Here is a 17,101-nt window from a genome sequence, read left to right as displayed (position 1 = left end):
AAAAAAAAAATCTCGAATAATTAGCGCAGCATTCCTGTGTGCAGCTCGGCTGGGTATCTGCACCGCGGCCCTGCAGCTGCGAGCGGGGACCTGCTTGGCCGTGAGCAACCGAGTCTGAAATAGCCGGTGTGAATGGCAGCTCTTACTCTTCTGTATTGCATCTTCGCTCGCTGCTAGTCCCATCCCAGCAGCGTGCAGGCCGTGTGGAGCCCTCCTTGCGCTCGTGGTGGAGATGCTCCCCAGGAGCACTGGCTGCAAGTCGGATGTGCTCTAACACCTCCTGCCTGCGGCTTTTCTTGAACATAAGATCCACACATTTACCTTCTCATATCCATAACTTGGTATATGGCTCTTAAGGCAACAGAAACCGTAGGTGTATTCAGACTGAAAGTATTAAGGAATTTGATCCTAAGCCACCCGCAGTTTGACTTTTTTCCTCACCCACCCGAACAGTTCCTAATTTTGAAATTCTTGACTTCTTCCAACCCCCTTGGGTTTCCACTTTCTCTTGGACAAGCTGGGTTAGTTGCTGTTGTTGTTATACTGCTGGCTTAAACTTGCTTCATGTTATGGCTTTCTTTTCTGGATGTGAGACTTAAGTAGACTCCAGGTGCCCATTAAGAAGTTGGGCAGAGCTATTTTAATCTGTATTTCACTCCTGTGAGCTCCACTAGTTTGATTCTTTTTATTATTTTCTGTATTAAAAGTCTGTATGACTTTCTTTTTCTTGCCAAGCCTGCACTGAAAGGGCTGGATTTGACCTTATTTTTACAGTTGCCTGTTCCACCTCATGAGACATCCTTTCCAGAGGCCCAGTATGCACTAGTGGACTGTACAAGGCGATGGGTGCAATAGTGGCCTGAAGTTCTGTGACTGATCTAGATGGTTTCAAATCCAGTTAAAGCAAAAACTATTGAAAATCTCTGAATTGTAGTGTTTAATATCTCAAATCCTAAGTTGACTCTCACAAAGGAATCTTACTTTTTTTTTTAACAACCAGACACCCTGGTAAGCATAAAGGAAAATGGTTCTGTCCCCTTAAAAAAAAAAAAAGAGCATTTTTTTTTCTGTCCTTCTGTCTGTGCCCAGATCAGCATTCTGTTCGTACAACCCTCTGGAGAAATGGCATTCCTCCTCTGAAAAACTCACCTTGTAAAAAGCTTGGTGGATCTGCTGTGTACATGGTGTATCACTTAGACTTCCTGAAGATACACTTCCGCAGGTAATGAACACCCTGAGGCTCGTTAGTGAAGCTGACCACTGTCTGTGTCTTGGCACAGTGCAGGAGCTAAGCTGGGAGCGGATGAGCTGAAAACCCGCTGGTGTTCAGGTAATCTGGATGGTGAGGAGCAGCTCTCCTATGGGTCACAGCACCGACTGCAAACACTGCTGAGAAGCGGAGATGCAGTGGGGCTGGAGCGCAGTGCTGTTAGAGGCTAGCCGGTCACAGCTAGGAATCTACAAAACTGGCTGGAGTTCAACTGCCCTGGAGCCAACCCTGTGCACAGCCTGTGCTTTCGTGGGGTAAGCCGGCTGCACGTGGCTGGACAACGCGCTGAGCCTTGAGAAGCTGCGAGGTGGACCTGGGCTTAAGGGTCATCGGAGGAAATTGTGCTTTGAGAACATACTGCAACCGAGAAACCCATGTAGTTGATTTAAAGACATATTATCCCTACGAAGGATGTCACTGATGTCTTTAGCAGGCGTGGTAAGCCTGTGAACACATACTGTATGCTTCAGCAAAGAATTTCCTTAGGCAGCTTGTTCAGCTCTGTCTCATCTGCATACTTCTGTTTGGCACGCACACAGTGCAGAGCAGGGCTTTGGAAAAGCTCAGTTCAGTGTGGAGTTTTCACTGTTGCAGAAGATTAAGCCCTAATGAGTTTCTGTCCCCCAATTGCTATAGCTTTTTAACAATAGGTGAGAATAATTAGAGGTGGGGAAATGCTTAGAAACTTCAAGACACCAGGATTTAAAATTCCTACAGTCTCTATGGTCCATAACTGAGATGAACTTTGTGTGCTATACAAAGTTCCTTCTGTATCTGGAAACAGGGACTAAGGGCTGTTGTTGAGACCTCTCCTTTGTTTTATATTAAGGACCATGCATTTTGGGTTCTTCCTCCATATAACGCATAAAACAAAATTGTAAATGGGGGAAGACATCAAGATTGGACAGGGAGACCACCTTTTAGAGAAGCTGGATGCAAAGATCAGCGCTGGTTGTGGTAGAACTTCCACATGTGAAGATCAACAGCAAAACTTCTGAGGTAACTTTGCTCAGACTGTGAACAAGCTGTGTTGACTGCAGCCTCAGTCAAGAAACTGCTTCAAAAAAAGATTCACCACTCAAAGTTGCTTTTTCAGTCTTTCATTTGTTTCACAAGACTTCGCACAGTCTGTATTACTGGCTCGATTTAGTAAGGAAGCTGTCTGCTGCGGTAGCTTATCTTGTTTCCACTAATTGTCCAACAGAAAATTACTTGCAGCTCTGCTGTAGGGCAGAGTTCAAGGAGTGTTGCCACAGTTTGGGCAGTACTTGTGCTTAATGTGAACGCAAAGCAGACTTGCACATGAGCAAAAGATAGTAGTCACAAACTTGTTTGTAACGCTGGGGTTTTTTTGAATTGTAGAATAATTTAGTTTTGAAGAGACCTAATGAAGGTCATATAGTTCAAGCCAGTTACTGCAGGTAGAGTTTAGGGATCTCTACTGGAGTAGATGAATTCGCAAGCTTCAAATCAATACCAGGTTTCAGTTCTGGCGCTTGTTCCTGGGGCAGCTGCAGGCACAAATGTAGAGGACCAAGCTCTGCAGTGTTGGCGGTTTTCCACTTGGTAGGTTGGGTTGGGAAGCTTTTTGTGGCCCAAGCCATAAAAATGACATACATTTGTCTTGAGATGGTCACATTGCTGGCTCAGGCTAGTCACGCTGCTGGCTGAAGGCTAGGCACTTTAAAGTCTGTCTTTGTGCTTTAAGGAGTGTGATAGTAACAGTCCAAGTGTAACATATTGTATTAATATTTAGTATAGATCAACAATTATAAATCAGCTTGAGCCGTTAAAACTTGGTTCCTTTTCAAGACTGAGACTGGTAGTGTGTACTGCCGGCCTATGGAATTGCCATAATCCATTTTTTGGGCCAGTTGCCACTCAGTTAATAGGATAATAAAAGGGTAAGAATTACAATCTAGACTCGGAGGTGTGATGGGGGAAGCAAACGAGCTCTGGTTCAGTCTGTTTTCCTCTTCACCCTACCAGGCAGCCACTTAAATCCTAATAGCTGACTAAGAAGCAGGATACTCCTACATAAAACTTAATGTTGTAGGCTATATATAGGCTTTTCTTTTTTTTACAGAAGAGTGAGTGCTCGCTTGTTCAATGCTGGTGTTGATTCTGCAGAACGGCTTAAGTCTCGTTGGCAGGTTTTCCCCAGCAGTCAGCGTGTAGGTCATGTCGAGTTGCATCCCCACGCCAGGACCTCTCGGCAGCAGGCTGACTGCAGCCTGTCCCTGCAGACGACTTCTGCCTGCGTGTAGCTGAGCTAGGGCTGCATCTTGCTTGACGGCTGTTGCTGTTTTGTTGACGTTGGATTGTCATCGGGTATTTTTGGAGGAGGAAAGCAAGTTAAAGTTGGAGTAACTGAAGTTAAAATGCACATTGAACAGTGTAGGTGGGAATGAAGGTTTGTGTTAATTCCAGACTTGAGTGTTTCTGCTTTTTCTGCTCCTTGCTGGTTCAGGACTGTGTGTTTAGCCATGATAACTTGCAGACTGTCTGAAGTGGTCCACTTAACGGCACTCAAAAATTCTGAGTTCACAGCAGAGTGTCAGGAGGACTTGCATGTAACAGCCCGAAAAGTCTTAGTTCTAATGGAAAAAAACCAACTCCAAAACCACCAAAAAAACCAAACCACAAAAAACGCCCAAACCAACAAAAAAAACCCTCCAAAACCCTCACCCTTTGGCTGTTCTAGATAGCACCTCTGAAGTTGGTTGTCTGTGTTTCTGTTGAGCTGAAGTCCTCCCAGGTACTCATCAGAGGCAGGCAAGAGGTCCTGTGGCATAGATTCCTGCTTCATGCCTGGACTCCCCATAGAAATGTGTTCTTTGAAAGTGCAAGTCAAATGGCTGTCAGCAGGTATCCTGCTCCGCTGCTGGTGCAGTGGCATGACTCAGCTGTGCAGGAGCTTTGATCTCCAAAGCACGCATCTCCTACCAGGTACAGTGAAACAGTGAACCAGTGAGTGAGTGTGCTCTGGTACGTGTGTAAGTGCATCTTGCAGATGTTAACATAGGCATTGTAATGTGAATAAAGCAAATTATGCAGATGACCATGCTTTCTCAAAAAAAGTTACGTTAAAGCTGTCTATAATGGTGCTGTAAAGAGTTTGTTCAGCCCTGCTAAATTATCTTGGTGGATGAGATGTGACAGCTCGCTTCTTCCAAGCCATGGGAGGGCGGGGATCGGTGGCTGTCGCCTGTGTGGAGAGGGCTCCTTTAATCTGCGGAAACTTGCCTGGTGCCATGGAGTAAACAAACACTCTGCATTTCAGCTGAAAGTAGACAATTTGTTCCCGTCTACCTAACTCATTGAAGCTGAAAGCCAAACGCTGCTGATGGTGGAGGTGCATCCTTGAGGGGTTGGGCTGTTGCACTGTGGTTCTGAAGCACTGACCACAACAAGCGCGCATCTCTAAGTTGTAAATTTACGATGAGCTCTAGAGGAGCAATTGAGAAACATGGCTTGAAAGGCTCTGTAAAGCTGCAAAGTATAGATCATGTGAGTAACAAGTATGCCTAAAAGTAATCTTTGTAGTAGGAAAGCAGTGTTGCAAGATCTGCATGTAATCCGTTCATGTAATCTGTTTTCCAGCCTGGGATGGCCAGAAAAAGTGTCTTGAAGCAGACCAGGGAATGGGGAGAATTCCATGGAAAGCCAGCTGAGCTGGGGTACATGGCAGCACCTGCGGTAACGATTGTTGGTGTTTGAGTGTCATTGGAAACACTTTTTTTTTTTTCTACTGTTCCAAAACCTTGGCAGTATTACACTGGCAGTGTGCACGCGGAGCTGGTGGGGGGTGCCTGCAAATTTGGTTGTACTAAGAGGGTTTCAGGGTTCTCTGGGCCAGCTCTGTGCTCCTTGTGCAGGACCTGTTAACGGATGCTTGTCTTCCGGGGTGCTGCTTGCATCTTAATGCCTGAGAGACCTCGAGGAGAATGCACTGAATGCTTTTAGTCAGTTAATTAAAAAGGCAGCACTAAAGCGTAGGCTTTTCTGGAGAGTCTGAATACTCGGGCGGAGTCGAGCGTTACACCAGTGCTTGGAAGCCAAGCCTGCTTTGGGCCGGACTGTGGTCTCTTCTTGAACCTGGAAGGTCCTTTTATATCATGATAGAGATTGTGAGCCCAGGCTGGCCAGGGGCTGAGCTGCTGGTGGGATCTCCTGTAGCTGGGAGCAGGGTGCCTGTGGGAAGGGTGTGCAGGCGGCTCTGCTGAGTGCTGATAAGGTCTCCTGTCCTGCCCAGGCGTTCTTCTCCCTCCCTCCTCCCTACCCCAAATGAAAGCAGACAAGCCCTCCTACAAGTAGGCTTGGAAAAAATTACATCATGAGATCCCAATGCCTGTCAGGAAGCTGGGAGGCTGTAAGAGCTTGCTAACTTAGCTAACAAAGTGCAATCGCAGGGATGGCACCAGCCCCGGGGAAGAAGAGCCGTCCCATTCCTGCGGTGGCCTTTTCCTGTCGTCGGGGCAGCAGCCCTGTGCCCGGCCTCTCTGGACGAGGCTGATGAGATGGGATATTCTTGCTCTCGATGTGAAGCTGCTTTGTGCACAGACTCTTTTTCCCCAGGTCAAGGACCACTGCCCAGCCGTGCCCTCAGAGATGGCGATGGGGTGCTGGAGGAAGCTCTGAGCATGTGGCCAGTTGCTGCAGTAACCGCAGTGCATCCACATATAGACATTATTTATGTGCTGTAAACATGAAATGGGCCATTCTTTATCTCGAGTAACATGTGCGTAGCAGTGTGCTCGAGGTGACTCTGTCCTGCTGGCTTTCCTCCCTGGGGATGCTAGATGGCTTTCTGAAACAAGTTTACTTGTAGCATACTAAATCATCGCTGCGTGCACTCTAGTAAAAATGCCGATGTCAGTATAAATCTGAAACCGAAGCTTGGAGGCATTTCTGGTGCAGGGGTGCGATGGCCGGCGGTACGCTCCAGCGGCGCGGTGTGAGCAGGTGGTCCTGCCATGGGGGCACGGGTCAGAGGTGCTGCAAGCATGGGGAGTGGGGGCTCATACCAGCAGTCTGGTTTTTGCACACTGCAGCCCTTAATTCCAGCTTGCAGGCACTGTGGTGAGCCTGCCAGCAGGGCTTTGGGTGTCTCTTATGTAAAATGCAGCTCTTCCTTCTGCTCTGATAGTTTCTTTCAAGAAAGCTTTCCCTAATAGGTTGTAAGGGAGCATCTTCCCTCCACTGACCAGTTTGCAGCTCAGCTGGAAAGAGGAGGGAAATGGGTAACAGCAGGGACTGTTTAGTTGTCGCTAGGAGACATGCTACTTATGTGATGCAGACTTTCACCTTGGAACCTGTAATTAAAACCCAGTGGGGCTTAATCACCTCATAGCTATCTATTGTATATCTCAGACTGGATGTTAAGTCAGCAATGAGCAGTCAAGTGGCAGACACCATAATCCTGTAAGATTAGTCAAAACTGATGTTAAAAAAAAAAAATCCAATCAAAATAAAATCTGAGTAGAAACTAGACATTAACTATCCAGAAAGGCCAAACGCCATTCAAGGTCTGAAGTTACAGTATTATCTGTTCAGGACATACCGCCCTATTGTGAAACCATGTAAATATTAACCACTTTGCCTGAGCATTGGGTTAAAGGGAACACCCTGGTGCTTACTGTTCTTGGTCACTATTCTGTATAATCACTTGTTTTGAAAGTCAGGAGATCTTTTTGTATTGATAAGATGGTATTGGGTTGCTGCTGCGGTCTCTAGCTGAAGAGGAGCAAGTAAGGCATGCCCAGTGGATATTGGGCATGGTGAGGCTTGGCTTGGAGGACTCTACCTGTAAACACTCTGAATTTGATCTGGAGAAAGCCATCGAATACTGAGCACTGTTTCTTTGCTAGCTAGGACTCATTAAAATCCCTATACAGTTGTTTTGGTGACATGAAAGTGAGTTTATACCACTGTAGTTGTCTTTACCCCAGCATCTGCTCTGGGAGCTGATGCCAAGTCACTTGTAACTTCTGTTGACTAAAAAGGGGTTTCTTTAGTAGTTTTCATTGTAATGGAGGAAAACAACAGAAAAATACTCTGCTGTAACATGTTGCTGTGAATGAAAGGATCAGTGAGGTTGAGGGCATCCCATAATGTTGCAGAACAACCCTGGTTTTGTTGAGCTTGGACAAACTGGAGCTGTTAAAAGTATAGTGAAACCTGAGTAGCAACTACAAGCTCACAGGCAGTACATCTGACCTGTGACTCACTAAAACCAAAGTAAATTGCAAGAGTATTCACAAAACTGTAGAGGTCACTTCATAAGGCCAAACCGATGCAGAAAAATATCCTACCCCTTAGACAGCTTCTTACGACAATCTGATCTTGATGCCCAGAAGCCTTAAACTCAGCTGCATGGTGTGTCTTAAAGTAGAGCTGTGGCATGGCTGCTGTGATGATAAACTTTTCCTAGGCTAGAATGTGACGTGGTTTTGCCAGAGCTGGCTTTTCCTTTTCTTCTAACTCTCTATTTGTAGTGTGAAGTGATGACTTTTTGTGCAGGCAGGAGCGTGATGGTGCAAAGGATTCCCAATGGACCTCCGCTCCCCGCTTTGCCATTTGTACCCAGGTTGTGATATACCTGGACTTTGTTCTAATTCCAAACTCTGGCTTTGCTGGACTTCATCATATAGCACTTTTCTTGCTACCATTTTTAATGCAAACTATTGATATGTGTGTGGAGGCATGTTTGTGTATATAAATGCAGTTTCCTTAATGGTGCTTTAGGTATGCTCTGGGGTATTTTGCCCCTGTTGGGATGCTGTTCTTGTGAACTCCATTGCATGCTGTTTGGCCTCTTTCATAAGATACAAATGCCATTAAAAATACCAGGTGGCAGTTATCCAAATGCAAAATACCAGGGATCTTAAACTGCCCGTTCTCCTAAGCTTAATGTTGTAAAGCTTCAAGGGCGAGTCACACCACCCTTGGAGAGCACTGAGCTTTCAAGACAGCTAGAGAGCACTGAGTCCATGGGCTCTTCTCTTTTGTCCTGTCTAATACAGGGCGTGAAGAATGATGTCTCTGCCTGAGCAAGTGCCTGCAGTGACCTGGGTTACTTCTCTTGTCCTTAATTACCTGGGCATGAGTGCAGGCACAGTATTTTAAAAACATGCCTCTTTCTTTCAGGGTGGGAAATAATCAGATGTATGTCTCTTGTCTTCCAGATAGTAAAGCCATAGTTGATGGAAACTTGAAGTTGATCCTTGGCCTGATATGGACCCTTATCCTCCACTATTCCATTTCCATGCCAGTGTGGGAGGATGAAGGTGATGATGATGCAAAGAAGCAGACCCCTAAGCAGAGGCTGCTGGGCTGGATCCAGAACAAAATTCCTTACTTGCCAATCACGAACTTCAATCAAAACTGGCAGGATGGCAAAGCGCTGGGGGCTCTTGTTGACAGCTGTGCTCCAGGTAAGTCCTTTGCTCTGATGGTCAGTGTTTCCTTGCTCGCTTTCCTGGTGGCTGCTGTGCTGTTCCTATGGGAGGAGGTTTTCACTGCTGAGCTGGAGACGGGAATGAGGCTTTCAAGAAAACCCAAGTCCAAAGAGGCCAGCTGTGGGAAGCAGCAAGTTGTAAACGACTTGGCCAAGAGAAATACTGGCCTAAAGCAGAACATGTGATTGCATTATTGGAGGCGCCGTGTCTAAGCTTTGTATTGGGTGCAAGGGACAAAGGCGCAAATGCTGGCTCCTAAATGCAAGAAAGACTTGTTCCCACAGCAAGTGCCAACAACCTTTCAACTTCAGGGCGCAGCAGGAGGCTTCATGTGTTCTCCTGAAATAGGATTGCAGAGGGAGCACAGAGCAGCCAGAAGCTGCACACTACCTGAAATTTCAGTGTTTAGCAAGCTAAGGCTGTGCTACTTAAGGCAAGTAATGTGATGAAGTGTGAAAAAGGCACTGTTTCCTCACCTTCTTGTAAAACAGCCTTGCTAGTGCGATTGCTGGTGTTCATCTAATGCAATCTGGGGTGCTATGGCAAGCAATTAAAACTTTCTTTTCCAAATTTGCTGCAGGAAAGCCAGCGGAACATAAAGGATTGCTAGATGTATTCGTGATTAATTTAGTTGACTCTTGCACAGCTTAAATGTAAAGCAGTGCAGTCGTATAGCTTTTCAGTCAGCCACATGTTTTTTGTTGACAGGTTAGGTGGGTGGGAGTCTCTCTGAACTGACTTTAATGTCTGTGCCATAAAGGGCCCCTGGAGATGATGGTTGATGTCTCAGAAGTGTTTCAGTGAGCAGAACGTCCTCATCTTGTTTTGGTTACTTCTGCAAAGCTCTGAATGTCTTTCTGTATAGCAGCATAATACAAGTGGCTGTGGAGTTTGTGCTTGGTTTCTTCAGCTAGGGAAGCTCCTTTGCAGATAATACCTAACAATTGAAACGTACTTGCAGGCCTGTGCCCTGACTGGGAGACCTGGGACCCAAAGAAACCAGTTGACAATGCTCGGGAAGCCATGCAGCAGGCGGATGACTGGCTGGGTGTGCCGCAGGTAAGGCTGTGCAGGCTGCCTGTGGGAAGCACAGCAGTTAGCTTTGTACTTGCAACTAGCTTGAATTTAGATTGAGGAAAGCAGGTGAAGTTGCTTGAACACTTCCAAAAGTTACAGTTTACTTGTGTGAAATTGCTTGAGAAAGGGCAAATTGTAATGAAATGCACTATTACATTTCAGAGCTCTGGTTGTAAGATTTTGTGTAGGTGACTCTGCTGAAGACGGCTGGTGTTGCAGCATGTAGAGTAGGGGAAAAAGTGCACGTGTAGTGGCCCCTGCTCTGTTAGCCCGTGGAGTGGGTTTGTTTTGCTGCATTGAATTCCACAGAAGAAACTCTCTGGCTTAGGAAATCACCTGCAAAGATGACTTTCAAACAGAGAACAATGTATTTGCAAACCGGATTGTTTTCATGCTAATAAAGTTGGACAGAATTGCTGAAGTCTCTGAAGCTGTCGGAGCAGCTTGTATTGTTGGAGCAGGAGAAGAGACTGGTCACAAGTTTCACTTTGCAAGCACTGCAGTTCAGAGCTGTAGCGCACAGGATTATGAATTACTAATTCTTTCAGTTTCAATTATGCCCATGTTGCTTTTTGAGGGGAATATAGCTACCGTAGTCTTGCCTTGCCACCGTTCAGTTTGTCACAGTCTCCTGAGAACCCCTGATAATCAAGGCACAAAAAGCCCCCAAACCACATTGGGACCATAATGAGCTTCTTGATTTTCTTGCCATGAGATAATAAATGATGTTGTGTGTATCAAAGGGAAAATAAATGTAAGAAATGACATTAGCATGTGGGAGTTCTGAAATGTAAGACTCTGTGTCATAGCTCTGTTTCTGTGTTGGCATGCGGTAACCAAGCATTGGTACAATATACTTAATTACCCTGTCTTTCAGGTTATTACCCCTGAAGAAATTATCCATCCTGATGTGGATGAGCACTCCGTAATGACTTACCTGTCCCAGTTCCCCAAAGCCAAGCTGAAACCAGGAGCTCCTTTAAAACCCAAATTGAATCCAAAGAAAGCAAGGGCTTATGGCAGAGGTAAGGACTCGGTGAGGTTAAGCTGCACGGAGTGTTTAACTCTTCAGAAAGCTGGGTGGGGTTTTTTGCTTATGTTGAACTCCAGACCTACTGTAACTGACTTCAAAGTTTCACTTGTATACTCTTGGTGTGGTGCCTAGTTTCAGAAATACGTGGATATAGTCCAAAAGACACTCCTAGTTCTAACATGTAAATTCCCCAAAGTCTCTGAACCTGTTCTGCAAGCTGCCAGCCTTGCAGTCCACAGCTGGAAGAAGTAGCGTGATATGGGGCTAAAAGAACATTGATGTGAAACTTAAGCTAGCAGCATTGCTGCTGATGGTCGTTGATTTAGCAGTGAATGCTTCTTGTGATAAAGCACTCATTTAAAGAAGAAAAACCTCTTTACACCTGTGTGTCTCTGAGGAGGCTCTCTGTAGAGGTGGCCTCTAGTTTCCTAGGTTTGATGGCAGATGTGTATTAGGGTAGGCTAATTCTAAATAAATTATTTTAATTGATCGGTAGGTGTGAATACTTCGCTTGCACATGCACAAAGGTGGCTTGGTAACCCTTCAAACATTAAGTAGTGCTGAGCCTTTGTTGTAAAGGCTCTATTTGCTAATTGGAAGGACTTGTCCATAGATGTTTATGCAACTGTAGATCTACATAGGCATTCTTATTTTTAACTTACCTTTTAAATGGATAATTTCCTGTAACTTCTGATATGGATGTACTCTAGATTGGAATACAGTCACAATTAAATGAATAACAGATTTTTACCTTTAATGTGCTTGGTATGTAGCAAGACATTACTTAAGCATTATACTTTGTTCTCCATTCCATCTTCTTTTTTTTTTAGATTTGGGCGCTGCTGTTGGTCCTCCAAGATTTTTAGAATTAGTGGGTTTCAGAATTGTGTGTACAAGAATGAAATGGAAAGAAACAAAACTTTCCTTATTTCTTTTGTTTTTATTTTTTTTAACTTGATTTCCATTGAAACTTAACTAGTGGAATGAATGGACATGGACACTCTCTGTGCACTGAAGAGTGGTCACTATAGTCAGAAGTGGGTTTAGCACTTGCCCTGCTTGGGGTTTATGTCCTTTGTTGGTGCCTTCGACAGCAAACCATGATACATAGACAATTTGTCAGACCCCAAATGTATAGACTACCTATACTCCACTTACTGTGTAAATGACTGATCAACCTGCCTCAATCTGTCAAATCTGGCTTTACTCATGTTCTTACTCTTTCAAAACCTGGAATTATTTTGTTGTCTACTTTCATGCATACGGTGCTCTGGAGCCGTTGTAATAGAAACTATGAAGGGTGAGTGGCTCTTCTTGAAAGATTGATGTTTTCCCAAAGTTAATTACCGAAACAGAATCACTAAATATAATTGACAATTCTGACTGCTAATGTATGTCAGAACTGAAAGGTGATTCCAGCAGCAAGGGGCTCACTACGAAACTGGGCAGGGTCTTTTGGACAAGTGAGTAACAGGTCTTCACGCTTCCAGAAAAAGGTGACTGTCAAGTGTGAAGTGGGTCAGTCTTAGCTTTTTTAATTACTGTTTTTCCATCTAAGTTGCTCATGACCTCCCAACATGAGTCTTGGTTGTAGCGCGCCACCCTGGACACTGCGGTGGTTTCCTCTGAGGGCAGCTGTGTGTAGACCTGATGTGAAATGAGCCTGCAGAGATGCTGTACAGGATCGTGCAGATCATTAGTGATGCACTATGAGTTCTCATTTAACAAGCCAAAGCAGATCTCTAATAAGAGAGTAAAATCTAGAAGATGAAATGTAAGCTAAGAAAGTGCTGTGACTAATGCTGTCTTGGCTGAAGCTGTCTTTTGAGGATGAGCAATCCTTCTCGTTGTGCTTGCAGAAGAAGGGATACTTAACTTGAATACCGTATCCTAATGCTTGTGCGGTGGACTGAAGATATGCAGAGTGAATTTATAGCTGTTTAAACTAGATGATAATCTAGGGCTTAGTTTGAAAGAATGAATGTCAATTGCTAACACCTTATCGGAATGCTCAGATTTCCTAGTAAAAACATGATCTTCCTTGCACTGCTCTCAAGTTATTGTTTTCTGAAGATAAACAAGTTCAGGAATTCTGTTGTTCACAACCACTTCCTTTATAATCTATCAGACGTTGCACTTTCCACTAATTGTGCTATGAAGCAGTAGTGCCCACGGTTTTATGAATAAGCTGAGGAGTAATTCCCTTGGACGGAAGGGTTTAAATGTTTGGGCTAGTCTGGAACCAGCAACTTTGGGAAGTTCTTCCGCCCACTCAGTCTGACACCGCCATGACAGGTGTCATGACCTGGGGCTACGTATAGGGAGATGATGAAACCGTGCTGGTAAATGCGTGCTGTAGCAGGCCCTGTGCTGAGGAATAGGGACACTGGTTAAAAGTTAAGTGGAGATGGCACTGAATTGTAGGATTTTTGTGGTTTAAAGAGGTTCCTGTGTGCTATTTGTACAGTGTTCACTCTGACAAAGTAGTTTGAGCAGCTTTCAAAGAATAAATCTGAGTGGTGTCTGTACAGCTGAGTTTTGAAAATGGAGTAAAATGGGACAGAACAGTCCCAAGTAAGCAAGAACAGTCTTGCTTAAATAAGTCTTTCAGTCTTGGCTGTAGGGTAATTCCTTTACCAAAAGGCTTCCCAAAACTTTTCTCCTGCCTCCCTGGTTGCCCTTCCTGCAGCATTTGGCTGTGTGAAGCAGAGCAGCTCCTAAAGAGCAACTAATGCACATACCCTGCTCCCTGTCAGCATCGGCTGGGTACTTGCCAGCTGTGGGGGTGACCCTCAGTACATTGCTCAGGCAAATGGGGTAACTTGCTTTTGCCTGAAAGCAGATGCCAGCTGGGTTCCTGACTCAGCCAGAGATCCTGAGAGGAGTTTGAGTGTCAGCGATTCAACCAATTTTTAAAAATGCTTGTATTGTAAGGGTAGGGGTTATTGTGAGCATGATGCTCTGGGCAGCTGGTGAAGAGGTGTCATGCAGCGGCCCGGGGCAGCTGGTGCTGGGGGCTCGTGTGGGAGGACGGGTTGGACAGCTTGTGGGTAGCCTCCATACTACCTTTTGGGTTTTGTAGCAACAGCTAATGTGCCGCCCTGTGCCTGTCTCACAGGGATTGAGCCTCATGGGAACATGGTGAAGCAGCCTGCCATCTTTACGGTAGACACCATCAGTGCTGGGCAGGGAGACCTGATGGTCTTCATAGAGGATCCAGAAGGAAACAGAGAGGAGGTATGTATGTTAAATATTTTGTGTGGAAAAGTAAAGCTGGTCTGAATGCTGAAGTTTTTGCAGTAACCTTGGTCTTTCACAAGTGAGGTCTTAGCAGATAACTAATCTAAAAAGAAGTTGCAAAATACCATCTATCAAAAGTGCAAGCCTCAAGCTTTTCCTCCTAATTGCCTTACTGGATGAACTTGAAAAAAAGTCACTATCTGCAACTAAGCAACACAACTCCAGTGTCCAGTAGTTGCAGCGCTTTAGCTTGACTGGCCAAGTACATTCTGACACGCTTTTAGATAACACACATCACTAAATCACTGTCTGCCCTTACTCATTCTGCAAGAATGGCTAAAGCAGCTATTTAGATGCCATGAATCATTTTGAGTTAAAATGCTGGTTTTAATGTTTATAGAAACTTCTCATCCAAGTGCTCCACTTGATCATGTTACAACATTCCAGAGAAATACAGCTGTATGTTGGACTTAATGTCTCCTCAGTTTTGGCCAGAGCAAGGGAAAGGGCTGGGGTGGGGAGAAGGTAGCTTGCTTCGTCTCATGTAAAGACAAAACCAATGGGGTTTTTTCCATATGAGAAGAGGAGGTAGCAAGGATCCCTGCTCCCACAGCAACGTGTCTCTGACATTGCTGACTCTGGAAATAGTTCACAGTATCAAGCGCTACCCAGAGAAGTGTAGGCTGGCGTGTGTAGGTAGAGCTCAATGATGTGATGTGTTTTCTCTCCTAGGCGAAGATAACGCCGTCCAGTGACAAAAACAAGACCTATTCAGTTCAGTATGTGCCAAAGGTTACTGGACCTCACAAGGTAGGTTGTGTGTCAATAACCACTATTCTCTGGTTAAACGCGCTGCTCTGCTGGTTGTTAACATGAGCCCCTGAGGGCTGCCTATTTACTGACGGCGTAATAGCCACTCTGGGCATCCTGAAGAAAAGGTAATCTGATGTGGCCTTAATTCTCCGTCTGGGCTATTGGGCTGCCCGCTTCTCAAGGGGGAACGGGGTGTGTGCTGGGAGAAAGTGCGTGGGTGTTTGTATCAAGTGCTACAGCTGGCTCTCCTCTCACGTGGGGCCACTGCTTGCAGCTCATGAAGCCAGTTTTGTGGGTTGTGACAGAGATGCAGAGGAAAGTACCAGGTTGTTTCTATAAGGTGTTTCTTTTTTGATGATATTGTACACCATAGGGGTTCTGCAGAGAAGGTTCCCCACCCAGCTCTGTCCCCAGACGCCTGTGGAAGCAGGTTTATGATGGGTGATCCCGTTGCTTGGCACTTGCCTGAGTGGCTGGTCCCCACAGCCAGCCTGAAAAGATAAATGCAACTTCTGCTACCACTTCATTGCTGGATGGTGATCTGCCTCTTACTGGCACATCCAGATTCAAGCATCCCCACTGGTCTGGCTGACCCCATGATCAGTAGCACTTTAAGGAGGTGGCCAGCAGTTATGCTGTATGGATAGGATGAAGGTTGTGGGATGGATGGTCTCTCTCACCTCTCAGGCATAGACTCCCTGTGCTAGGAATGCAGGCGCTTGACCCCTGCTTGGCTACGTGGCAGTGACACTGAGCTCTGCCTCTGCCCGGTGGGTCGGAGCTGACGCTGCCTGTCTCTAGGTTTCGGTCCTGTTTGCCGGGCAGCACATCTCAAAGAGCCCGTTTGAAGTGAATGTTGACAAAGCCCAGGGAGATGCGAGCAAAGTAACAGCAAAGGGACCGGGACTGGAGGCGACAGGGAACATTGCCAACAAGCCTACCTACTTTGACCTCTACACAGCAGGTAAGCAGGATGAACGAGTGCCAAAATCCCACAGCTTCCTCAAACTTGAGGAGAACCTAAGCCTTGGAGGAATAAACAAACTGAAAAGTGGATGAGGATTTGCAGCACCATCAAGTTCAGAGGTGAACTTGAGCCAGCTAGGCTGCTCTGGAGGCTTCAGCTGTGTATGAAACTTTTGAAGTATGGAGCTGAGCTGGGGCAGGAAGGTGCTAAGCATTACCCAGAAATTTGCCATGAACTTGCTGAATGGTAGCAGGCAAGTTCCTAGCTGGTTTCTTCCCCCAGCTTATCTTAAACAGGAATGTGAAATGCTCACCTCTGAAGGATGAACAGTGAGTAAACTGTGAATGCTTAATGTGTTCTGTATTTAGCTTTACAGAAAGAACCTGCTGCAGTGCTACTTTGGGTTCGTACTTCAATGATGAACTGGTTTCAACTTCTATTGTAATTATTAGAGGGCTACTGTCTTCATTAAGGATCTCCATCATGTGACTTGTTGCCTGCTATTAGGCCAATGCTGTAGCCTAGAGGAATGAGTCAATAAGATGCTACAAATGCTAATTCATTTAGAACAATGCAAAACTACTTAGGGCAGTTACTTGAAGTATTTAAACACTGAAATATGCTGAGTAGCATATTTTAAATTGCCTTCTGCCTGAGGGTGCTTAGAAATAAAATTAAATGTGGTTATAGTGAGGGGAAGTGTTATGTTCAGCCTCTAATTGGGAGAGGGAGCGGTCTGAATCATGTAAAGGCACGTCTGGCCTCTGAAAGTGTCTGGAAAACTGTTTCTGTTGCATGATGAGTTGAATAAAATGTGAGAGGAGCAGGTGTCTGAACAAAAGTGAATATGTATAGTCCGGCAGAGAAGGATCCTTGTCCAGACCAGCATGCACGTTGTCCGAGCTCTTAATCTAAACTGCTTCAAAGCTTGAGACATTGAACTGACTGGTGAAGTTGTGGGTTAGTCTGTGATAGAGGTGCTACGGGGTGGCAGCAATAGGGTAACCAGGCTGTACGTGTACTCAGTACTAGCTATTGTTGTGAAACCCTGTGGATGGAGCAGCAGAGCCCTGTCAGTTTGGCTTCATGGAGATGCCACCATCCGGTCTTGCCCCCTCCACACTTGAATGTCTGGTTGCTGTCAGCAGAAGCTGAACACTTCAACTGTGCCTAGAAATGTAGCAGAGGACGGCTGGCTGAGCCCGGACAGCTGGCTGTGATCCTAAATGCAGTGTATGTTG

The 17,101-nt window shown here is 45.5% G+C and overlaps 1 protein-coding gene across 1 annotated transcript in view; it reads left to right on the top strand.

Annotated features, from left to right (window-relative positions):
- The window catches only part of FLNB (filamin B, beta), an 86,483-nt gene that overhangs the window by 29,431 nt on the left and 39,951 nt on the right, over positions 1-17,101 (top strand). The window contains exons 3-8 of the mRNA XM_009322298.1: positions 8,458-8,706; positions 9,692-9,789; positions 10,685-10,832; positions 13,959-14,077; positions 14,813-14,890; positions 15,695-15,857. Coding sequence (XP_009320573.1) covers positions 8,458-8,706; positions 9,692-9,789; positions 10,685-10,832; positions 13,959-14,077; positions 14,813-14,890; positions 15,695-15,857 — 855 coding nt within the window. The remainder of the gene's footprint in view (positions 1-8,457; positions 8,707-9,691; positions 9,790-10,684; positions 10,833-13,958; positions 14,078-14,812; positions 14,891-15,694; positions 15,858-17,101) is intronic.

This window comes from Pygoscelis adeliae, unplaced genomic scaffold (assembly GCF_000699105.1).
Source record: "Pygoscelis adeliae isolate BGI_AS28 unplaced genomic scaffold, ASM69910v1 Scaffold404, whole genome shotgun sequence".
In the NCBI taxonomy this organism is placed as follows: Eukaryota; Metazoa; Chordata; class Aves; order Sphenisciformes; family Spheniscidae; genus Pygoscelis; species Pygoscelis adeliae.
Note: the sequence above shows the minus strand (reverse complement) of the source record. Positions and strands in the feature narration are given on the sequence as shown.